This window comes from Saccostrea cucullata, unplaced genomic scaffold (genome assembly GCF_032062105.1).
Source record: "Saccostrea cucullata isolate Sc308-1 unplaced genomic scaffold, CSIRO_AGI_Scuc_v1 ctg1149, whole genome shotgun sequence".
Lineage (NCBI taxonomy): Eukaryota > Metazoa > Mollusca > Bivalvia > Ostreida > Ostreidae > Saccostrea > Saccostrea cuccullata.
The window spans coordinates 471535-497962 of NW_026935988.1; the positions used below are offsets into that span (position 1 = coordinate 471535).

Here is a 26428-nt window from a genome sequence, read left to right on the forward strand (position 1 = left end):
CTAAAACGCGGAACGGAAAGCGGAACGGAACGAAAAACGGAATATATTATTGTGGATTAAATCTCTTGAAATTCACAAATTTTATCATAAACGATATATCCTGTACATATTCTATCCCCACTATTAAATACAAGTGGATTTTGTCATGCTCAGTCTCTTATATACGAAAATCGCTAACAAAGCAGTCACCTAGAATCGAATTTGAAAAGGGGGAACGAACTTGAAAAGTATTTGACAAGCAAAAAACAAGAAGAAGACAACTGTTTTATTTGGGAGGGAGGGGGGGGGGGGCAAAAATAAAACAATTGCTTGATTCGGGAGGGGGATAAGTTCCAACTCCAACATCTTTCAATACTTTTTTTTTAAACTAACTTACTACATTAATTACATTCACAAAAAATGTGAGGATGTCAACTTGAACATTTCCGTAGTAAAAAAGGTTATGACTTGGGGGGGGGGGGGGTATTTGATATATGGATGAACCATGGAAAGAGAAAAAAATATAAAAAAGAATTATTAAAATTACATTTAGGGCAAACCTTTACGGCAAGCTCGAATAAACTTCTCTTTAATACATTGGTTGTTAAAATTTTATTCAAAATAGAGTCGCTTTATATAGACAAAGTTGTTCAATTTTCCTATGGTAGATATAATGCAGAATCTTTGCATTCAATGAAGTTAAATTTTGTTTGTTTGCGGTACATATGTGTGTGTGTTGGGGGGATGTATGAATGACCCCGTAAAAATGAGTTTATTTTCCCGATCATCGGAAAGGTTTGAGAAGTTGTTATAGGTCTGCCCCCTTTTTGTGTCCGTATATTTACATAAGGTTTAATAAATCAATTTTTTAATGTGGCTGTGGGCCCCTACCCAGGCCCGAAACTGACACCCCCTTCATGATTCGCGAATTCGACACTGCATGCATAAACTGAATATAATAACTAGTTATTCTTGTCTTTACAGACATTGGCATTGGAAACAAATTGAAAGAGGGGTGGGGGTGTCAGTAAAAAAATTCCAGCATACAAAAAAATTGACAAGCAAAAGAAAGGGGTATACGTCCTTTGCCCAAACACGAAAATCCTATTTCGTGTGTGTGTGTGTGAGTGTGTGTGCGTGTGTGTGTGTGTGTGTGTGTGTGTGTGTGTGTGGTGGGGGGCAAATTCCTTCCAGTACCATTTTTCCCCAAACACTTCCACTTAACCTTCCTTGACCTAAATCTGCGACGGGGCCTGTTGAAAAAAAGGGGGGAGGGGTCGCTTGTACATGTACATCAGTTCTGAACGGAGGATGTGTATGACTCATAGATATACGAGGGTTGATCCAATAGTAATGTCATTGTGTCCATATCTTTAATATTTGGCGTCATATAATCAAATATAATGTACTAAAAGATACATAAATATAAATCGAATCAAAATTGAAAATTTCATTTAATAATGTTTCTTTGAATTAATTTTAAAGACGTTATACACATTAAACATAAGGGGTGTCGCCGCGTTACAACTTAGCGTCAGGTTTTATAGTGTATAACGTTAGATTGAAAAATGACAAACACATTAAAAAAGCATCTCAAAAAGCATCTAATCGCCCAAAATTTTTAAACGCAAACTTTTGCGACATTTTCTAAGCTTCAGTCGAAAACAAAATGACGTCATTGCTTTTTGATCATAATTACTGTTTTAATCTGATGACTTGAACAAAGAAAATTGTCGAAATGGGAAAAAACACTGAAACGAGCTAGTTTGTTTTTGCTTTGAAATGGGGAAATCGCCAGTATAGAGACAGTTACAATGATTAATCAAGCGCACAAAGGTAAAAATTTAAATAAGAAACTTTGTTTGTAGATTGTTTCAGCATTTTTCTTTTTGCATTGAATGATTAGCAGAAGACAGAAAGACCGGAAACGGGTAGGTCGGGCGAAAACGTTCAATGGAATCTGACGTTGTCAAAAAAGAGAGACGTGTCACGGTTAGAGCGATATGAGAAACTTTAAGTTTGTCTTATGGTTCTGTTCAAATAATTTTGACAGAGGACTAAATTATATATAGAGTAAGTGTAAAATGGGTGCCAATAATTCCTCTTAATGTGAAATGTGTGAATATGTTCGTGAATATTAAATATTTATATCAATGAAACGAAGGGGAAGCAGTTTAAGTGTATGACGTCGCCTATCCGTCATTTGACGTTATGTAGGTGCGGCGACTACCATAACCGCACTTTGTATATACTTCAATATTTCGAAAGGTATAAATCATTTTAGTTTGAATTTTTCAGGACTTATTTGAAATAAATGCAGCTTCCATCATTTATAATTTTGTTGATCTACGACGACTAGTATCAATTTTATCGAAGTTGTGACATTACTTTTGGATCAACCCTCGTATAATAGTTTGCAAGAAAGTTTTATCAGAAATTACTTTAACAACAAGAATATTGCTCTTTTATCTGATTTATATCGAACATTTGTTATTTGTTTGGCAAAAAATTTTCCGTTTTCCGTTCCGTTCCGCTTTCCGTTCCGCGTTTTAGCAACACCCGTTTTATACAAGTTTTAAACAATTTGCCAAAAAATGAAGATGTGTCAAATAAGTCAAGATAAAATTTATATCATTTTTCGCCTGAAAATCACATTTTGACCAATATTTCAAGCTTAACATCACTGACCCCAACTTTTGTTTTCATTATTTGAAAGTACTCGATATTTTGACTGATCAGCACTTAATGTCGTAAAAAGCTTGATTTAAAAAAAAATGTTTCATTGCCTATTTAGTTTTTTAATACTCCAAATTATGTTACTTTTTAGTGCAAAAAGGTTACACAATAATTTACGCACATTAATTTGCAAGGTTTTTTTTTCAATGATAGTTATTATTCAAAGTATTTTACATTAAATAAAATCATATTTATTGCTATGGTTACATCTGATGAAATATAAGCTGCAGATCTGTAGCTATCCGGAAAAATATATATTGATAGACCGGATAGCTACAGTGCCACCCATTGAAAAAACTGTATATTTATTGCGCACAAAAAAGTGCGCTCGGTTCTTGATTATTTCTACCTTATTCTTACCTCAGGGGATGCTCACTCCTCCATGGCACCTGATCCCACCTCTGATGTTTCGGAGGTCCGTGTTTGCTCTGCTCTTATTTTGTATATTTGTTTAATGGACGTTGAGATTGAATACTGTTCGTTATTTCCATATCCTTCTCAATTGCAAAAGAGGGAAGATTTTAAAACGTGTCTGTCTCCTTTATCAATTACATTTGTAGTTGACATCTGAACGAAGCATATTGGACCGAATTATCTTTGAAACCAAAATGGCAGTATATATAATCGAAATGTTCGATGTTTACACTATCAGGGTCGGGAGGACTATTAACAACAATTATGACGAATGTTTTGTTGTGGAAAGAGTCAAAGAATATGTTAGGAACACAAGGTTAGTAATATTTTGAGATTACAGATTTAGGAACATGGTGAAATAAATCGAAAAGCGAGCAAACTTTTTTGTGCGCAATAAATTTACAGTTTTTTCAATGGGTGGTTAAGAATCAATATTTACATTTGCTGTGTTTTTCTAGTAAGCTTACTGTGAAATTGATTTGAAAACCATTTTCGTGTATACTCACGCGTACAAATATACACGGAGAAACGTGCGTTAACGTGGCGTCACGATAAGGCTACAGCGATGTCACAATAAGGCTTCAACTACGTTAATGAAAGTACAACAATATAGGGCAGCAAGAAATTCAAATATTGAGTATATTTTTTGGTCCTTCCAAACACGTAAAATGTAAATATAAGGAATTTTTTTAAGTTTAGTGTGAATTATTGGTGTGTGAATCACACAGACTTGCACATAGGCATATTTTTCATGAAGCGCTAGCGCGCTTCATGAAATATGCCTACGTGACAAGTCTGTGTGATTCACACACCAATAACTCACATAAAACTTAAAAAAATCCTTAAATAAACTAGAGTGATAATAAAGGCTACATTAAAACTGCTGTGAAACTTGTTAAAAATCCAATAGAAATATTCACTGAAATATGTTATGTACAGCAACCGATACCTGATTTACAGACAAATGAGCAGGTGGATTTCAAAGATAAAAAATTATATAATGGGCATCAAAAATGGGTACTCTTGTTGCCAAGAAAAATTAAATTGATTTATGTACTGTTTGCCAAATTTCAAAAAATTATATTTGATGATTTATGCTTGACTTTTAGACACATAGCAAATTTGAAAGACATCATTTCGGGAATAATTTACACTGTTTTTAAGAAATGTTTGACAGTAAAAAGCTTAGTACTCAAAGGCCACCTTATATTTTGAAAAATGAGTGAAAACGACAGCGTGTACCAAAGTCTTAACAATTATTTTAAAATATCAGGTAATGTAGTTATCCACGTTTGTTTTATATTCAATATTCATATGAAGCAGAATTTATGCAGAATCTTTTGCGTGAAAAGAAGAAAACACTTGCTGTGGCCTTCAACTCGACATTTAGATATATCGACGACGTATTGTCAATTAATAATGATAATTTCCATTCCTACGTCGACACGATTTATCCTGGTGAGTTTGAGATAAAAGATACCACAGAGTCCGACACTTCTGCTTCATACTTGGATATTTTACTTGAAAAAGACACTAATGGTAATCTAACAACCAAGTTATATGATAAATGTGATGACTTTAACTTTTCTATCGTCAACTTCCCTTACTTATGCAGCAATATACCTGCATACGGAGTATTTATATCTCAGTTGATTCGATATGCAAGAGCATGCTCTACGTATGAACAATTTCTTAAACGAGGTACATGTAAATTATTGACAAGCAAGTTGATGAAACAAGAATATCAACAGTCTCGTTTAAAGTCATCATTTCGTAAATTCTATGGTCGATACAATGACCTTGTCAGCAAATACAATTTATCATTGAATAAAATGCTGACTGACGTTTTTCATACCAATTGTTAGTCCATTATTTATACACTGAATTGACCACGGATTCTTTCCGTTATTTCCTGATTATGACAAAGAGCACACGGCGGGTGTGACCGGTCGGCAGGGGATGCTCACTCCTCCATGGCACCTGATCCCACCTCTGATGTTTCGGAGGTCCGTGTTTGCTCTGCTCTTATTTTGTATATTTGTTTAATGGACGTTGAGATTGAATACTGTTCGTTATTTCCATATCCTTCATTCAATCAGATATTGGAACATAAATCTATTGCTGAAAGTCATCAAAACAAAATTTATCATAGGAAGGACCCGGAATCAAAAATTAATTACATTGAATTTCTTCATGACAACGTCCAGACCCGCATGCCCTAAAGGGGTTTCGGGATAAACAGAAAGTTAACGTTTTTTCATATTAACAATATATGCCAGATCTTTGATCATATGACTTGTTTCTGTTTCCAAACTTGCAAAAACCCCTTTCAGAAGAAAAAAAAAACAACTTCAGGAAATCATTGCATCTGCCATTTTCCAGTATACTAAGGTTCATACTAAAAATAAGTTCTAAAAACAATCAAAAATTCAATACAAAATGTTACGGACATGTGTTTGAATTCAAAAAGATTAATAAGTAAAATCATGAAGATTAAATTATTGAAAAGCGTCGTTTGCTGCTTTCTGAGCATCGAGGACATTAATAATTGAACAGCCCTCGTACTACTCAAAATATCACGAGTGACATACCTTAATGAGAAGAAAAAGAAAAGGCACAAAAACCGCTCGCAAACTGTCTGGTTATATCGAAAAAATCAAAGGAGATTTTCTTGATAAAATTACAAAATGTGTCAAAGAACATTTCACGTGAGTTGATAACACATTTTTATCAGACAAGGTTAAAAATGGTCCCAACTATTGAATGGACTCTCGAAGTTAAATGATCTGTAACGTGCAACGCGGCCGAGCTTGGTGTGTTTGGTGATATGTCTTGTATCACCGAGGCGTCACACTAGGTTCGTTAACCTGTTAACTCAGGTTTTTGTTGACCAAATAAAATAACAATCAAATATATACAAATACAATGGGTTTCTTCTTGATTGGACAACCACTAACTGTGGTCAACGGGTGTCTCCCGCAAATGAATTACTTCGGTCCTGCCACTCTAAACGTACTGCTGCATCTTTGCACTTCCCCCACTTCTGTGGTATGCCACCTCTCTCTCTCCATCAGCCTACTGCCTTATACAGGTCTTACGTATTAGCTAATATTGGTGACCCCTACCTGCCCATTCCCCGAAACAGTGTGTCTTATTCAGGTCTTATCACAAGCTCAAGAGAATCGACAGTCAAGCCTCAACAAGCCTGCCACCAGAAAGGTACCCTGAGTTTCCGTAGCACGGCATGTGCTACCTCAGTGCAGTCAGTCCCAGTACATAGACAGCTTCATACTACTTGTATGATTGTAAAATTAATATTTTTTAGTGTTTAAGAATTTATATAAGAACGTAGGCCTAACGTTAAAACGAAACTGAATCACAAAACCAATTTCCGTTTCAGATCGAAAGATTGTAGCATTGTGGCATTGGATTTCAAAAGAGAGATAACTGGTATTGTCGGTATATCTTTGACGGGATCATTGTTACCGTTTCAATTGATTTACAAAGAATTAACGGATATATGTCCTCCTTCGTTCTCATTTCCTTAAGATTGGAATGTCACCCATTCTCGAAATCACTGTTCGACCGCCGAAACAATGATTGAATATGCAAATAAGGTTCTGATCCCGTATGTTGATAAAGTAAGAAAGGGAATTCGTCGCGGGAGACGACAAAAGTGCACAGCACTGACAATATTTGATGTTTTTAAAGCTCATTAAAATAAGGACTTCATTAACTTGATTCACAAAAACAAAATTTGCACGAGTTTTGTTCCACTCTCTTTACTACCGAAGAACGTCAACCCCTATGATCGGTCCATGAATGGAAAACTTAAGTCGATCTGTAAGCTGGTATTCCATAATGCTGGCGTCACACTGTCCCGAAATTGAGCAAAGATGGCCACACGATAAAGGAAATGTTTAAATTCGGCTCTTATCGTAAACACATCGGGCCATAGTGACGGTTTCTTAAGACATCGTATGAGCGCCGGTGGAGTTTCTAAGACTTCGGCAGCAACTTCCTGAGTGGTAGCAAAATCTTTGGCTGTCAAAAAATTTGCCGAACACATTGCAAAGGTTATAAATTCGTGTGTCCATTTTGCCCTTCGTAAGACCATCGTGGGGGCATCTTGTCAAATCGTGTCATCTTCGCCTTTACTTACTGTGATCATCGGTGTCATCGGGCATTTAGCGTCTCACGAAGACAATGCGAAGGAAACAAGAACCAGCCCGATTGTTTCATGAAGTCAACACGACCACGTGAAGCCCTCGCAATGCCAGCGTATGGACATCGTATTATATTACGATGATATCGAGATGGGACCACGGTGTCGGCGAAGACAGCAATTTGAATAGCTGAAGCGTTTCCCATGTGTTATGGTAACGTGCATATATAAAAGGCCAGTATCAGAGCATCTTCCTCATTCATTCAGCAAATCTACAGAGCAATGGCGTCTACAGCAACCAAAGCTTTACTTTAATCACAATTCAGTTCTAGCAGAATGACATACTTTGATAATGAAAAAACAAGAAAAAAGAAGGCAGCAGCATTACTTCTTTTGATGCACCTCAGAAATCATGACGAGGAACTCTTCCAGGCTCAGCACCTCCTCTTACAGGTATAAATTGTCTCATTTCAACTGTCGTTTCTATTTATTTGTGTTTGTAGCATTTGACATAGTACTATTTTGTTTTGCTTGTTATTTTCCAGAACACGGGGAAAACGCGGCGAAGGAGAAAACAGAGGTCTGTGTGGGTCAGGAAATGGCTGTCTGTAAAGCGTAGAAAACGCTATGGCCACTATACCACTTTATTAAATGAACTGAAAGCAGAGGATGAGAAGGCCTTCTACAACTATACAAGGCTTCCCAAAGGCCTCTACGATCAAGTCCTGAAACGGGTAGAAGGTAGAATAAAAAAGAAGGACACATGGTATAGAAAGTGTCTTCCTCCTGGTCTCAAGCTGTCCATCACTCTACGACACCTGGCCTGCGGAGACAACTATCCAAGCCTGTCCTACAATTTCAGAGTTGCTCCAAACACGATCTCCTTCGCCATAGACGAAGTTTGCGATGCCATCAAAACCGAGTTTGCTGCTGAGGTGATCCAGTGTCCTACTACATCTGAAGAGTGGACAGCCATTGAGGAGCAGTTTGAAAAGAGATGGCAATTTCCACACTGCTGTGGTGCTTTAGATGGCAAGCGTGTGGCGATCACTTGTCCATGGAATACTGGCTCTGAGTACAGAAACTACAAAGGCTTCTTCTCTATGGTCCTCATGGCCTTGGTTGATGCAAACTACAAGTTTCTTTGGATTAATGTCGGGTCTGATGGCTCCAGCAACAACGCTAGTGTTTATAATGGATCAGAATTGAAGGAAAGCCTAGAAAGTACGAACAACATGTTTAATCTCCCTGAAGAGAAGTCTCTACCTGGTGATGACGTTCCTGTCCCATACTATATAGTAGGGGACAATGCTTTTGCGATCAACAAGCGCCTGATGAACCCGTTTTCCATCAGAAACATGGAACACCACGAGAGAAATCAGAGAATATTCAACTATAGACTCTCAAGAGCCAGACGTGTAGTGGAGAATGCCTTCGGTATTCTGGCACACAAGTTCCGAATGTTGCTGGGGACCATGACTCAGAGACCCGAGACATGCAGGAAAATCATTAAAACTTGTGTGATCCTTCACAATCTCATCAGACTTAAATATCCAGCCACCCACGCCAACCTGATGGACGTGGATCATTTGAAGATACTTGTGCCACTACTTTACCTCAGTGGCTGGTTCTGTGCCTTGGCAGGACAAGATGATCATGTAATGTCCGACAAAGAGGGACAGCAAAATGAACAGAGAGACATTAACATTGTGATTATGAAAACAAATATTTTCACATACATGTTTTGCATTGTAACTACATACATATGTATGAAGTAATAAATTTGTACGGTGTTTTAAACTTGTGTTTTTAAGTACTTTTTCATTAATTGAATAGAGGCCTAACATATAGAGAGTTTAAAAATCCCAAGTTTCCTAAATGTAAAGTCATATTAAATTAACTTTTACTTTTCTGACGACATGAAAATTTAAAACCGTTCCACCTCTAATATGCGTTCTTAACTTAAGATACTTAGTGTAGAACTTGGCCAATAGATTTAACTTCCTCGAAAATTTTAACTAATGACAAAGGCTAGTATGAATTTTGGTTTGGGATTTTAAATTCAAGTTTTTATTCAGGGCTCTGGGTAATGTATTTAACATTGCTGGGAATTTTAAACTTAGGAAAAAGGCAAAACATTCAAGTATATAAATCCCTAATTGGGACTTTAAATTTAGATATTGGACATAACATTTAACTTAACATCTTTACTTTAAAACTAAAGTAAGGATAAAGAGCAAAATAAGAACAAAGTCTGAAAATATCAATGACAATTTTAATTATTCATTTTTTCAGATACTTTCTGAAACTGTCTCTGGTCATTTTCCTGGGCCTGTCTCTAAATTTCTGGTTACTTGCTGTTGTTAACAATGTCGTCATTTGGCACTAAAGCTGAGAGATCAATATCTTTGTTGATATTCACACTGTCGTCTGCGTTTAGATATTATCTGAGACTATCTTGTGTCACACTGTGCTGGGACTGCTGAGCTGAAAGATGGGGCGGAAGAGGACGCGTTGAGTTGTCTGCTGGGGTGTTAGCTGACTAGGACCTCTGGGTTGCTGCTGAGGAGGCCGAGAATGAAGTTGGACGAACGCAGACTGGCCGAGAGAATGTGAACCCACTCTGGTGACTATGGGCATGTCGGACCTGGGTTCCGGACACTCCTAGACAATAGGACTATCTGGTTTGCGTACGTAGCCCTGGGCAGAAGTGCTGGCTGGCTGCAGGGTATGGTACTGCTGCTGTTGTTCTAAGTTGTACTGTTGGTTCGCCTGCTCCACGTAGCCACACTACTGTGATCTCCACACTGATGCCGGAGGTGGGTTCCTAGGCCACTGGCTTGGACCTGGCTGGAACTCGGCTGACGGTGAGGACGCAGTTCTGCTGGCAGCGTAGTTGATACCACTCTCCTGTTGAAGTTGGCTTACTCTGGAGTGGGTGGCAGATGCGCAGACTGGGATCACAGTACCTGGCCTTTGCTGCTGTGGCTGCTGTGACTGGAATGCTGACGGGGCATCTTTGAAGGGACTGATCTTGTTACCAGCCGCATCCCTCATTCTGAACTGTTTGGATACCTTTCGATAACTGAAAAGACAAACATAAACAGCATAGAATTAATACAAGATCAAATTTTGCATGCAATAAATTCAACATCAAATAAATTATTTTCAATTTCTTACAGTTTTAAACACCTACTGGTTAAGTACTGTGGTGTTTTCATTAGGCATCATGTAGACGATCCAGTTCAGTTTTCAGGTACCTGCAGAAAGGTGTGGCTCTGTTGACTTCCTGTTCTCGAGTGATGAAGTTAACCAGTCTATCTTGGAGATCATTTGATGCTGTGGTAGCTCTCATCTCCATGGTTGGAGACTCAGATCGGTCCTTGGCAGCTCTTCTTGTCCTGGAAGGAGGTCTCGGTGTAGGGTAGCCAGTATACTTCTTAGTGGGCTCCCTGGGTTCGTCTGCAAGACTGACTGCCATGGTACTGTCGTCACTCCCAGCCAGCTCACCCGTCTCAGCCAGGACCAACTTGTCCTTAAACTGCAAAGAGAAACACAGAAAACAAACATAATTACATTTCGCAGTTATATTTTAAAACAAATGTTTAGAAATCAAAAAGTTTAGTTTGAATTTTACAAATGCAAATTCTGTAATATTCTCACACTAGCTGGTGTATCCTTTTTGTGACGTCTGATGTGTGGCTTCAGGAACCCAAAGACCAGTCGGATGAACCTATCACGGTCACTATCATTCTCACTGGCCTCTTCAGTAGGGTTGGGATGTTCCTCTTCACCATTTGACAAACCATCACCGGACCTGTGCTGGGATTTCTTGTTGGGTTGGCCCTCTCGCATCTTCGAGAATCGAGTCCTTTGTGTGTGGTACTATCTTTGAATTGAATCATCTGTAATAACAGAAATTAGTACAATCATTGAAGTGTTCATTTTCAGCGATGTACATCATGTATTTGAAATAGGTTTAAAATATTTCAATGTAATTAGTGTGATTTTTTTATACTTACAATCTACCTCGTACTCCGCAGCCTTTCCTTACCACAATTGCCTCCTTAAAGCCTTGTCTTTGTACTGTTTGTCTTTCATGTCATAAAGGAGCTTCTTACTCTCTACCCAGCGAGCGATTGCCTCCTCCCGCTCCTCTGTAAAGCTGTATGGTGCACCAGGGGGTGGATTATCATTATGAACCTTGCCTTTTCCTTTGTCGCCCTTGCCGTTGCCCTTGCCCACTTGAGGTTTGGTCTTGGACTTGCATGTAGGAAGGGCGGATGAATCTGACTCATCTGTAAAAATATTTAATGAAAAAAATTAGTGCATGCAAGACAAAAATGTATGTGAATATACAACAAAATCAATCACATACACACCCCACCCCCCACCACCACCACCAAAATTAAGTTATAGAATTCACCTCCATCATCTGGAGATTCTGTCTGGCTGTTAGGAGCGGGAGCGGGAGAGGGTGAATGCTGCGGAGACTCTTGGGACTGCTGAGGAGGTCTACAACCGTCTGAAGACCTCTCTGGAGTTTTACATCCACACTGACTGATATGCTTCCTGGATTTTCTTCCTATCATCTGCCTGGATGGAGACTGAGTGGTGTCTTCTTGGACATCCAAAATCTCAGTTTCTTCTGCTTTTCTTTTTTTAGATTTGCATCTCCCAGCCTGCTTCTTCCCTCTGCCTCTCCCTGCCTTGGGTGGCATTTTAACTTAAATGAAAGTGGAACCAAAGTTGAAGTTTATGATCACGCAAAGTTTACCAATGAGCAATTGAAATTTCCAACAGTCGGCCAAAGGTTTTATACCCGCTGAAGGTCACATGACACCTTTGTGACTTGATTCGAACGCATCGTACTCTAAATACGACGTCTTGTTGCCATCATATTGCCTTTGTGTGTCCTTCGGGTAAACATCTCAATAAAAAATCACATTTTCATGTAGCCTTCGTGTGTGCTTCGGGTTTCATCGTGTGACCATCAGTAGGTATCGTACTTCCTTCAGCTGGTGATTAGCTAGTGACCAATTTCGGGACCAACTTCGTGCGAAATTCAAAATTTCAATTTCGTATGGCCATCTGGTGTCAATTTTGGGACAGTGTGACGCTTGCACTAGAGGTCTCCACACAAGCTTCTTATGATCTGTTGAGAAAATTAGTGTCAATCCTCGCGTCAGTGAGATTAAATCCGCCAACGTTAACTGGTTGCTGCATGCCTTTGATGTATTGTCAATGAGTATGTACATATAACGGGTTTAAAGCTCTACTGAAGTCTTTTAAATGCCAAATCGGAGTCGGCCATATTAGTTTTCGATAAGCCTACTATCTGCCTACCAGGTATCACCCAATTGTGTGTTCACGCACGACTGATTTAGTCAGTCGGTGTCATTCGAATAGGATATTCGCCAAGGCCTATTTGTAAAATTTTTATTCAATAAAATAAAAGGCAGACGTATCTCAAATTCTGAGATAAAATAAATGCTTTTGAAAGCATCTTTGGTGTTGAGCAACGCTGATAACACGCAGTTACATAGTCACAGAAGTTGGTACTTTTGCAGCTGCAGTCCATGTGCACTAAAAAGCTGAAGTTCCTGGTTGTAAATATCCAAGACGGAGCCGTAGGTAAGATAAACGAGCATAAATGCAAAAGCACCTAAAAAATAAATTACGAACCAAAAGATATATTTACTTTGTAAAAAGTTTGCAATGTGACAGGACCTCAGCTGACCGACCGACGACAGGTCTGCACTCAGCACGATTTGACCGTGTTATGTCTTGGCCATGCGCAAAGGAAAGACTGGAGTGAAAATGAAAGTAGATCCAAAAGCACATGTGTCAACACAGGGGAGCAATTATTATAGCTGTTTACGAATAAAAGTGACAATAGATAAGTACAATTGTTGGCGAATTGTAAAATTAAATCGTTTTATATTGCTTTAGAGTGTCAGCAGTATGAACATCGATATTTCGGACAATGCAAGTTATTGTGACGATGATGAAACCGAGCACCTGGTGCACATCATGAACATGTACAGTAAGTACTAACTAGAATGCAAAAATGAAAAGTATTAAAGTATCTGTGCACTACTAATCTTCAAGCAAGTAATATTCATTTATAACTCATTTATTTCCTTTAATGCAAGTGAGATAAGTGCATTGCAGACTTGACCAGATGCATATAATAATATTTACACATGCTGTATTTGCATTCAGTTATGGCCCAACACAATCTATTTTACCATTGTCACAAAATTAGTTTTGGGATTTGTTTTTCAGTTTTTTTTATAACTGAAGAAATCAGAATAATTAATCACATGTATTTGATTTGTCTTATATGAATATTGCAGTAATATAATAAATCAATCTGTCATTATCTCTTAAAACACACAGGATACTAATCAAATAGATAAGATCATGAACGAGATGCTTCGTTGGATCTTCTGGTTATAAGGATGATGATAATGGTGAAAGTGGTGAAGAAATTAAGAGGCGGCCGGCTGGGGGCGATGAATATAAGATGTGAAAAGATATGTCAAGGTTTTTGAATGGCACATGCTGATTGATTGATTTAATGATTGATTGATTGTATATTTTTTAACGACCGTCTCAAAAAATTTCACTCATATGGAGGCGCCACCACTTGCTGGTGGAGAGTTGCAAATTTTGTCTTAGGTCTATTGAGCAGGCAGGGATCTTTTTCATGCAGCACTTAGCTACTGCGATACAGGGCCTAAGTTTTTACAGTCTCATCCAAAGGACCGGTATCCACATCCTACAGTGGGATTCAAACCCGCCACAAAAAGATTGACTCCTTAGTTCACGAATCTAAAGCAGATGCTTTAACCACTTTGCGAAGTGGGTGACACACTGTAATGAAGAATTAGTAACAAATTTAGTAGTTTTTATAACTATAAAAACAGCATCTGCTGTAAATAGAGTAAAACAAAGGTAGGAAAGATATGTTACATTCATTTTTAACTCACACTAAAAATCATATAAAATGATGGTATAGAAAGTCACAAACATTATAACTCTGTTTCCATTTCTATTTGTTTTTCTCTGTGATATTTCTTTGAGAGTTATGAGAGTTGATTTCTTGATAATTCTACCTGAATGAAAATTTCTCTAAGTTAAAGATCAGCAGCTAAGAAGGCTTCATTTGTGTGTAACCTCAGTGGACAGGGACTTTTGAAATTGAGAGAGAGGATCCATGTGATTTAAATCTATTAGTATAGAAAACATTGTATGCAAATTATTATTATGCATATTGTTGATGTCCTGGCATACCCAAAAGGCGATTCCCTAAATTTATGTTATTACTACATTAGTATACAATTTACTACACAGTGGTATAATTTCAAAAGTTTACTGTCTTTTGATATGATTAAAATGTCTCAATCTCTAAGGAACTGAATGCAATGATATGTTTAATACCCTTAAATATTCATGTAAATTACAGTGGGTTTTTTGTTTGTCTTGATTTACAGATTGCTACTGTAGCATGTTACATGAAAGATTTAAATCTTAAACAATGTGAATATTTTCTCTTGTATATTTTCTTTCAAGGAATACTGATGAAGATGACAAGATGGAGGTGGATACCCTTTCAGATAGATGATTTATTGTTGGAGAGAGGGAAATATTGGACCTGCTTAAAAGGAGTAAGGTGGACCAATACTCCGCTCTTCGTTGTTGAGGCAGAGAAAATAGCTGCAGGAGTAAAGTATTAATTTACCTGCACAGTACATATGTAAGTACATGTATTGCATACCAGTTTGAAGCTCATTTCTAAAGTTAAACATGTTTAATAATGAAAAAAACATTCAGAGTAAGATGTTTTGAGGATAACTTCAATCCTACTTTTCATTAATATATTCATTGCATTGCTATAATGAAGTAAATTACTTTAAAGAAATGATAAATAGGTAGTGTAATTCATGATTTTAAGAAAAGGATTTGTTAATGAATAGTAAAGAAAAAATGACATGCTACATTATAAACCATCAAAATTATAAGGAGACAAAATGAAAATAGATGTATCAATTATGTCGTTTAGAAGCTTTGAAAAAAAAAGAAAATTTAGGCCTTACAAAGAGAGAAGCATAACTGAATATAAGAAATAATAAAAAATATAAATATACAGTTTTTCATGTATTACTTAACAGAAATTCACATTTACAATTTCATTTTTATTGCAGGAGGGTCATGTAGGAAAATGGATGTCTACAGTCTACACAATTTTATTGAGAGAGAAATGCTGTTGCAATCCTGCTGCAACTTCTGGTCCTTCATTTTGGGGTATCATGGGATCAGTTTACCATTGGTGCCAAATTTATTGATCTTGCATAAGGATAAGCAAGACAATTCTACAGAATGCAACTTCGGTACAGAGTTTGTTTTACCAGAATGCTTGAAAAGATTTCTCTACATTTTTAAGAAAAGAAAACCTCTTATTTATTGCAACATTTTCTGCATTAATTTTTGATAAAAAGTTTGTCCTCATCTTGGGCATACATGTATTATATTTGGAAAAAAATTTTATTCAGAAGCAAGAATAAAGTTTTCAAGTCTCATGTAAAGTCAATGCAGTGATATGAATATAAATCAAGGACAAAATAAAAAAATACAGTAATTTCATACATTTTATATGGTATTACACGACTGTGCAATTTTAGGAATTACCGGTAGGTTGCTGTGCAGTAGATTTACCAGCAGTAAAAGAGAAACAGAAAACCAAGCAGTGGATTATGTATAAAAAGAAGTCAATTAAAGAATAAACATATATTGCAGGTATTAAATTTTATGCAATATACATTTAAATTATTTTGAATTACATGTATTTCAATTTATTAACCTTTATAATGTTTAGAAACTTTAATAAATTATATACAGATATATATACATGTATATGCACATATTTTTTTTCTAAGGGTGTAAATTTATATCATTTGCTTTACATTCAATTTGACTGATTACTTGTACTTCTATTACTTTATTTGATAATTTTTTTTGTACATGAAGGTATTAAAGAAAATGTTCTAAATTTACTTTTAGAACTTGAGGGAAGTATATTGGAGTCCTTGTGCATGTAATACAAGGAGTAAGAATTCCAAAGACCATGACAGCACTTCTGCCATTTCATCAGGCCTCCTAAATCCTGGATCAAAGCTTTAACTTTCAGAAATGAAAAAAAGAAAAAAGTGTGGTAAGTTTTAAAAAACTAATTTTTTTTTTGAGAGTCAGAATTAGTTGAATGATAGATAGCGTCTATATGCTCCATCTAGTTTAGGGAAACCTGTTTCTAACTGCCACTTTCACACAAGAAGGCACTGGAACTCTCCTTCCTGTTTCAAGAGGACAATGCTGCCACACAACAAAATCACATTTTCCTGGTGCCTGAAGGTAGAGGGTGCAAACAGGGGTTAAAGATTAGTATGAATTTCAAAATTCTTGTTCAGAATAATGAACCTCATGTCACAAACACAGATTTCTAAACTCTGGTTTTTGTGGTAATTCATGGAGATTGACAACAGCATAGGATGCGAGGATCTTAAAATACTTTTCATTCTCCATAGAAACAAAATGCAATTTCTGAACTGGAGTTTTCATACTGTAATGAACCTTGGATATAAGATATAATGAAATCTGTTTCTGCCTCTACACTTTGTTCAAAACTTGATGCTTTACATCCACTTGTGTTAAAATATCCTAGAAGTATACATGTACTAATAAAAATATTTACTAGAATGAAAAAAAGGAGAAATATATGAGATAAAATGTTATGAAATTTTTTTTAATACATTAAAATGAAAATGATTTTGTTGTAATTTTAATTCTTTAACCGTTGAAAAAAGTTCATTGAAGCAGCATTAAAACTTGATAATATAATTTATTTTCAGTACAGTACATACATGCAATGTTGAATTTAACTGACTGCCCTCTCTGTTTTCAGCTGCTGCCTGTAGAAAATGATTTCTGCTTGGAAGTGTCCCCTGGTGACATTGATTGTGCTCTGGCTAGCATAAGGATAGTAATGAGCTGACAACAGTAATCGTGAGATCTCCGAAATACATGTATACCAATTCTGATGTAGGAGGACCTTATTATATATGAAGGGTGAACATCATAACATTACCAGATAGCCAACCTATGTATAGGATAATAATCCATCATACTTCCTGCTTACTTGTGTTTTATTTGAATGGACAGCAGGATTTTGGCAATTGGTACTTGTACAACCTCTTCTCTTGCATGAAAGGTTTAACATATGCTTTTTTTCAAAGGGAAAGTATAAGAAAATGTTAAATTTCATAATACACGTGCTTTATTTCTCATAGGATCTTTTTACTTTTAAAATTTGCAATAGTACTTTTATTTTCATTAATATATTACATTTTTAATAACTTTCAATTTGTCAACACCATTGAAATATATATGTATATATGTATTCCTTGTTTAAATTTTGGTAAAATATGAAAAATCTTATAGTTTCAATGGTTTGGAATTATTTGTACATGTATATGTATATGAAATCAATTTGTAAACAAATGTGCATGAAAATTTCATTTTGTTTCTGTTTTCAACTTTTGGAATTGAGTTGTGAATAATTTTTATGAAGCGACACTATCACAATTTTACTAATTTTAGTGGACAATTTTCAATTTTTGTCAGTTATACGTACCTGACACTTTAATAATAATCAATTTACAATTTACATGGAATTATTTATGTACTGATAAAAAAATTGCTTTGAAATATTGTGAGCATCATTTATGGCTGAGAATATTTTTCATTGCCAAACAAGACACATTGTTTGATTCTTTGATACTTTTCTACTTCTGTAAAAAGATAGAGAGAAAAAAATGAATAAAATACATTTTATTCATTAACTTGTTTTTAAATTACTGGAATAAAACTATATTCTAACATTCAGGAAAAATTCCTATGAAGACTTGACTCATCAAAGATCTTTAGGAGCAGGGTTAATTGCACAAATAATTTTCCAAACTACCTACTGAATATGTGCAAATAATTACTTTTCCTTTCAAAATGGTAATTCTTCCTAAACAGTCATAACTTCTATGAATGAGGCATATATGTGATAGAAAATTAAGAAATGTTATCATTTTGTTCTTGGCACACCGGTACATTCCAGAGTAAAAATAAAGAAAGGAATAGTAATAGTATCAAAATTATATATTGAAAAAATATTAAACCTTTGTAAAATTATTAAAATGGCTGCATTTTTAGCCATCAATGAGAATGTATACCCCTATCCCCCCTCCCCCCCTTTTCAACCTACAGGCCTAACCCCTTTATGTTTTAACTGTTCATATGCAATCCAGAAATGTTTTTTTTTAAATATGGGGAATTATAATTCGTTTCCCTGTGAAGTTTATTTGCAATACGTTTTTCATGCAAATATTTGATTTCTTCTTTTATTTTACAAATAATTACTGCTCCCCAATCAATGCTTTGAAACGCTTTACTGTAAACAAACGTTTCATTGACCTAGAGTTTGCGTGCATGACCATGCGGTGTCGGTCACGTTCGGAAGTGAGCACTCTTATTTGTTGTGCTTGTGTGTTTTGTGCATATTTTTACTGCAACTCTCTTATATTGGATACTATAATGATGTGTTCTGTTCTTTTTGCAACTTTACTTATTGCAAAATTCGTGATAGGTTTGTTACCGCTATATACAGTCACCGGCACTTCGAGGTACACGGTGTACTTGGTCACTGGACATATGCATTGGCGCGTCATGTAGGAAAATGGATGTCTACAGTCTACACAATTTTATTGAGAGAGAAATGCTGTTGCAATCCTGCTGCAACTTCTGGTCCTTCATTTTGGGGTATCATGGGATCAGTTTACCATTGGTGCCAAATTTATTGATCTTGCATAAGGATAAGCAAGACAATTCTACAGAATGCAACTTCGGTACAGAGTTTGTTTTACCAGAATGCTTGAAAAGATTTCTCTACATTTTTAAGAAAAGAAAACCTCTTATTTATTGCAACATTTTCTGCATTAATTTTTGATAAAAAGTTTGTCCTCATCTTGGGCATACATGTATTATATTTGGAAAAAAATTTTATTCAGAAGCAAGAATAAAGTTTTCAAGTCTCATGTAAAGTCAATGCAGTGATATGAATATAAATCAAGGACAAAATAAAAAAATACAGTAATTTCATACATTTTATATGGTATTACACGACTGTGCAATTTTAGGAATTACCGGTAGGTTGCTGTGCAGTAGATTTACCAGCAGTAAAAGAGAAACAGAAAACCAAGCAGTGGATTATGTATAAAAAGAAGTCAATTAAAGAATAAACATATATTGCAGGTATTAAATTTTATGCAATATACATTTAAATTATTTTGAATTACATGTATTTCAATTTATTAACCTTTATAATGTTTAGAAACTTTAATAAATTATATACAGATATATATACATGTATATGCACATATTTTTTTTCTAAGGGTGTAAATTTATATCATTTGCTTTACATTCAATTTGACTGATTACTTGTACTTCTATTACTTTATTTGATAATTTTTTTTGTACATGAAGGTATTAAAGAAAATGTTCTAAATTTACTTTTAGAACTTGAGGGAAGTATATTGGAGTCCTTGTGCATGTAATACAAGGAGTAAGAATTCCAAAGACCATGACAGCACTTCTGCCATTTCATCAGGCCTCCTAAATCCTGGATCAAAGCTTTAACTTTCAGAAATGAAAAAAAGAAAAAAGTGTGGTAAGTTTTAAAAAACTAATTTTTTTTTTGAGAGTCAGAATTAGTTGAATGATAGATAGCGTCTATATGCTCCATCTAGTTTAGGGAAACCTGTTTCTAACTGCCACTTTCACACAAGAAGGCACTGGAACTCTCCTTCCTGTTTCAAGAGGACAATGCTGCCACACAACAAAATCACATTTTCCTGGTGCCTGAAGGTAGAGGGTGCAAACAGGGGTTAAAGATTAGTATGAATTTCAAAATTCTTGTTCAGAATAATGAACCTCATGTCACAAACACAGATTTCTAAACTCTGGTTTTTGTGGTAATTCATGGAGATTGACAACAGCATAGGATGCGAGGATCTTAAAATACTTTTCATTCTCCATAGAAACAAAATGCAATTTCTGAACTGGAGTTTTCATACTGTAATGAACCTTGGATATAAGATATAATGAAATCTGTTTCTGCCTCTACACTTTGTTCAAAACTTGATGCTTTACATCCACTTGTGTTAAAATATCCTAGAAGTATACATGTACTAATAAAAATATTTACTAGAATGAAAAAAAGGAGAAATATATGAGATAAAATGTTATGAAATTTTTTTTAATACATTAAAATGAAAATGATTTTGTTGTAATTTTAATTCTTTAACCGTTGAAAAAAGTTCATTGAAGCAGCATTAAAACTTGATAATATAATTTATTTTCAGTACAGTACATACATGCAATGTTGAATTTAACTGACTGCCCTCTCTGTTTTCAGCTGCTGCCTGTAGAAAATGATTTCTGCTTGGAAGTGTCCCCTGGTGACATTGATTGTGCTCTGGCTAGCATAAGGATAGTAATGAGCTGACAACAGTAATCGTGAGATCTCCGAAATACATGTATACCAATTCTGATGTAGGAGGACCTTATTATATATGAAGGGTGAACATCATAACATTACCAGATAGCCAACCTATGTATAGGATAATAATCCATCATACTTCCTGCTTACTTGTGTTTTATTTGAATGGACAGCAGGATTTTGGCAATTGGTACTTGTACAACCTCTTCTCTTGCATGAAAGGTTTAACATATGCTTTTTTTCAAAGGGAAAGTATAAGAAAATGTTAAATTTCATAATACACGTGCTTTATTTCTCATAGGATCTTTTTACTTTTAAAATTTGCAATAGTACTTTTATTTTCATTAATATATTACATTTTTAATAACTTTCAATTTGTCAACACCATTGAAATATATATGTATATATGTATTCCTTGTTTAAATTTTGGTAAAATATGAAAAATCTTATAGTTTCAATGGTTTGGAATTATTTGTACATGTATATGTATATGAAATCAATTTGTAAACAAATGTGCATGAAAATTTCATTTTGTTTCTGTTTTCAACTTTTGGAATTGAGTTGTGAATAATTTTTATGAAGCGACACTATCACAATTTTACTAATTTTAGTGGACAATTTTCAATTTTTGTCAGTTATACGTACCTGACACTTTAATAATAATCAATTTACAATTTACATGGAATTATTTATGTACTGATAAAAAAATTGCTTTGAAATATTGTGAGCATCATTTATGGCTGAGAATATTTTTCATTGCCAAACAAGACACATTGTTTGATTCTTTGATACTTTTCTACTTCTGTAAAAAGATAGAGAGAAAAAAATGAATAAAATACATTTTATTCATTAACTTGTTTTTAAATTACTGGAATAAAACTATATTCTAACATTCAGGAAAAATTCCTATGAAGACTTGACTCATCAAAGATCTTTAGGAGCAGGGTTAATTGCACAAATAATTTTCCAAACTACCTACTGAATATGTGCAAATAATTACTTTTCCTTTCAAAATGGTAATTCTTCCTAAACAGTCATAACTTCTATGAATGAGGCATATATGTGATAGAAAATTAAGAAATGTTATCATTTTGTTCTTGGCACACCGGTACATTCCAGAGTAAAAATAAAGAAAGGAATAGTAATAGTATCAAAATTATATATTGAAAAAATATTAAACCTTTGTAAAATTATTAAAATGGCTGCATTTTTAGCCATCAATGAGAATGTATACCCCTATCCCCCCTCCCCCCCTTTTCAACCTACAGGCCTAACCCCTTTATGTTTTAACTGTTCATATGCAATCCAGAAATGTTTTTTTTTAAATATGGGGAATTATAATTCGTTTCCCTGTGAAGTTTATTTGCAATACGTTTTTCATGCAAATATTTGATTTCTTCTTTTATTTTACAAATAATTACTGCTCCCCAATCAATGCTTTGAAACGCTTTACTGTAAACAAACGTTTCATTGACCTAGAGTTTGCGTGCATGACCATGCGGTGTCGGTCACGTTCGGAAGTGAGCACTCTTATTTGTTGTGCTTGTGTGTTTTGTGCATATTTTTACTGCAACTCTCTTATATTGGATACTATAATGATGTGTTCTGTTCTTTTTGCAACTTTACTTATTGCAAAATTCGTGATAGGTTTGTTACCGCTATATACAGTCACCGGCACTTCGAGGTACACGGTGTACTTGGTCACTGGACATATGCATTGGCGCGTGACGATGATTTGGGTGTATACATAATTAGAAAGTAACAATAGAACGCGAACTAATATGGCGTCTATCGATGAAATATGGCGGCTATTTGTTTACACTCTCGGTTATTTTATGATGTCAGTAGAGCTTTAACCAGGTCCAGCACAATCTCTTGATAAAGCTATACAGCTTTATTAAGCTATTCAGAATAAATTGATAAACCTTTCTATTAGACTTTTTTCTCAATTATGTTGTAACGTTTTTACGAAGTACAAATAATTATTTAATAGGCCCGCTTAGGATTCCTCCCTAAGTATCACGTTTATAATATGAATCAAACAAACTTCAACAACAATGGCACTATAACAAAAAACTGACTTAAATTCACTATGTGTATATAAGTTTTTTCCCCGGTCCTATCTGGATAAATGATTAACAAACAAATATGAACTTAACGACAACGAATTATAGGAAAAGAATCAACCACAATTGAATCACTAAAAATCAAGCAAATAATCAAATATGAAGTTATAACACTGTAGTTGCAGATTGAGTGGTATAGCGAACAGTTCTGTTGTTTCCCGACACAGTCTGCAACTACCTCAAAACACACCCTAATAATCACAAAGTAACATTATCATATTAAGACACACAAACACAAGCTAAAGTCACCAAGACACCAAAGCTATCAACAGGACACGACTTTTGGTAAGACACAAGATAAAGTCATCGGGACACCATAGCTAGTCACAAAGACACTAGGGAACTGGGTCCCTGGGCTGAGTGGTACCTTTCCCAAATCACTTAACTCCGACAAAGAGTTACACCAAAAGTAAAGGAAACAAGATTGATCACTGTATTTATACTATTTCTCCTATGCCTAATTGCTACTCATTGGTTAATAAATTCTAATGATTTGGTTGGCTAAATATCAATTCTGATTGGCTACACATAATATGATTTGATTGGCTGATTTAAAAACCTATTTCAATCCACTAAATTAAAATTCTGATTCATTACAGTGTTAATTTTTCCACAAGTACAAAACGTCGCACCATAGTGCAGTGGAAATATTAAACTTGGAACTCTTCTGAATACAATGCATGTGAAAATCACACATCAAATTGCCTATCCTTGAGAAACATTTTACTCAAAATTTTAAAAGTTTTGGGGTTATTGATGAGTAACCACACATATTTCATGAATAAAATTATAAAGAAGGGCATTTATAATGATAAGGATAATTAATTTAAGAACTCAGCGCAATGAGAAACAATCATACTAACCCACGCCTAATTGCACACACAGTTAATCAAACAATAGCAATTCATGTTTTTTTTTTAGCTCTATTGGTCAGAAACCAGAATAGCTTATGCGATAGTAATGCGTCCGGCGTCCGTCCGTCTGTCTGTCTGTCTGTAAACAATTTTTCAAAATGCTACTCCTCCTACAGTTTTGGTCTGATATCAGTATTACTTGGCACACAAGTAGAATACACTAAGTTACATAATTCTGTACATCGGTTTTTGATTTCGATGAAGGGTGTTGCCGTGGTTACTAAAAATAGAAATTTATATGAAATTCTTTCAAAATGCTACTCCTCCTACAGTTTTGGTCTGATTTCAGTATAACTTGGCCCACAAGTAGACTACTCTAAGATACATAATTCAATGCATCGGTTTTTGATTTCGATGAAGGGTGTTGCTGTGGTTACTAAAAATAGAAATATCTATGAAATTCTTTCAAAATGCTACTCCTCCTATAGTTTTGATCTGATTTCAGTATAAGTTGGCAAACAAGTAGAATACACTAAGATACATAATTCTTTATATCGGTTTTTGATTTCAATGATTGGTGTTGTCGTTTTACTAAAAATAGAAATATCTGTATAATTGTTTCAAAATGCTACACCTCCTACAGTTTTTGTCTGATTTCAATATAACTTGGCACACAAGTAGAATACTCTAAGATACATAATTCTGTTTAATAAATTTTAATTTTGATGAACGGTGTTGCCGTGGTTACTAAAAATAGAAATTTCTGTAAAATTGTTTCAAAATGCTACTCCTCCTACAGTTTTGGTCTGATTTCAGTATAACTTGGCACATAAGAACATAAAGAGACTTTATCAACGATCATTATTCTATTTAATGCTGTTTATAAAGTTTCAAATCCCAGCTACTTAAGTACTTTCTCTTCCTTTGCTATAAGTTCAAACCAGTAGAGCTTCAGTCTGGACAGAGACTTCTGGTTTAAAATACTCAACAGCAACGATGTAAGAACTTGCTATGTTTTAGGTTGTTTTTTTTTTGATAGTCCATATTACATTAAGGAATAGTCAAATACTTGCGAATTTTTGTGTATTTCTTTTAAAAAAAGTCTTTGTGAAAATTTGCATATAAATAGCTTTAACAAGCTATTTTGAATAGCTTGAGATTGTGCTTCACCTGTTCACTGGCCGGAATATCGGAGGCACTGGGGCGTTAAAGTGTGTCAATTACCGTGACCAGATCCATGTGCTATGTGTTATATCAGATTAACAATTAAACTATTGTTCTACATTTCTTTAATATAAACGAACTATAAATTGAATGTTTCGAGATATTCAGTGGTGTATATGCTGATATTTACGATGTAAATAAGTTTTTATGAATGCTTAGGTTAAAATGTCATGGATTTAATTTCGTTGATCAAATGCTGCCAACGAAAACAACGAAATTAAATCCTCCACAAATATATCTCCTTCTACAGTAAATGAAATTAAATGCAGTTTTTGTACTTGTAAAAAATAAAATTCTTAGGGTGAAAAGACCTTATGAAAAAGCATGAAACATGTCAGTCAACATAAGACAAAGTTTTAGGTTATATTAAAGAAACCTAACCATAATGAAGACAAAAGAACTCAGTAACTACTGACTTTGAAATAGATCGTCGAAATTCTGTTAGTAGTCAGCCTTGGTTAAAAAAATCGATCATTATCGGATCATGTTCTGTAGTGTCAAAGTAATTTGGATGTGCAAGGATATTAAGATAACGAATATTATTCAATCTCCAAGTCTTTAAAACAATACAAATTAGGAACAGAGTAAAAACGGACCTTCAAAACATCAGAAGAGGGATCGGGTGCCGTGTAGTAGTGAGCATCCCCTGCTGACCGTACACACCCGCTATATGCTCCTTGTCATGATCGGGAAATAACGAAAAAATCTGTTGTCAATTCATTGTATAAATAATGGACTAACAATAAATATGAAAAACGTCAATCAGCATTTGACTCAATGATAAATTGTTTTTGCTGCCAAGGTCATGGCATCGACCATAATACTTACGAAATGATGACTTTAAGCGACACTGAAGACATTCTTGTTTCATCAACTTGCCTGTCAATTATAAGAAGAAGGTATGGTTTTCATACAAATTTTGCCCTGTGATTTTCTAAAAAATAAAATTGGTGTAAAAGTTGACTATTGCTTTTTAAATAATTGAAATTCAATGCAGAAAAATCATAGATATTTTTTCTCTCATGTGTTTTTAAATGCTAATTGTGACGTCATAAACATGTGCATTTTCCAGTATCTTCTGGAAAAGTTGCAGGGAACACCAATTTTCAATGGAATGTTCTTTCAGATAACATTGTCCACAGGCACCGCCCACAAAGATCTTGATATATGTGATTTGTTATCGAATTTTGCACAAAATATCAAAAAATTTACGTGGGCGACGGCTGTGGACACTGTTTTCTAAAGGAAAATCACCCTTGAAATGTGCCATTTTGAGGCTTTTTCTGTTGAAAATAGAGAAATGCTTCACATTTGTGACGTCATA

The 26428-nt window shown here is 35.0% G+C and overlaps 1 protein-coding gene across 1 annotated transcript; it reads right to left on the minus strand.

Annotated features, from left to right (window-relative positions):
- Nucleotides 1-10514: 10514 nt before the first annotated feature.
- On the minus strand, nt 10515-11579 carry LOC134244407 (uncharacterized). The gene is made up of 3 exons (XM_062726678.1): nt 11317-11579; nt 10958-11199; nt 10515-10835 (listed from the first exon to the last, which is right to left on the minus strand). The coding sequence occupies exons 2-3, from the start codon at nt 11147-11149 to the stop codon at nt 10515-10517; spliced, it is 513 nt and encodes a 170-aa protein (XP_062582662.1). The 5' UTR covers nt 11150-11199; nt 11317-11579.
- Between the last annotated feature and the right edge of the window lie 14849 nt (nt 11580-26428).

Excerpts from the sequence above, each read along its gene's own strand:
- LOC134244407 (XM_062726678.1), bottom strand. The coding sequence starts at position 11,149 with ATGCGAGAGGGCCAACCCAACAAGAAATCCCAGCACAGGTCCGGTGAT. Across the intron at positions 10,836-10,957 it reads AAAAGGATACACCAGCTAGT|TTTAAGGACAAGTTGGTCCT; the intron begins GTGAGAATATTA and ends TTCTCTTTGCAG.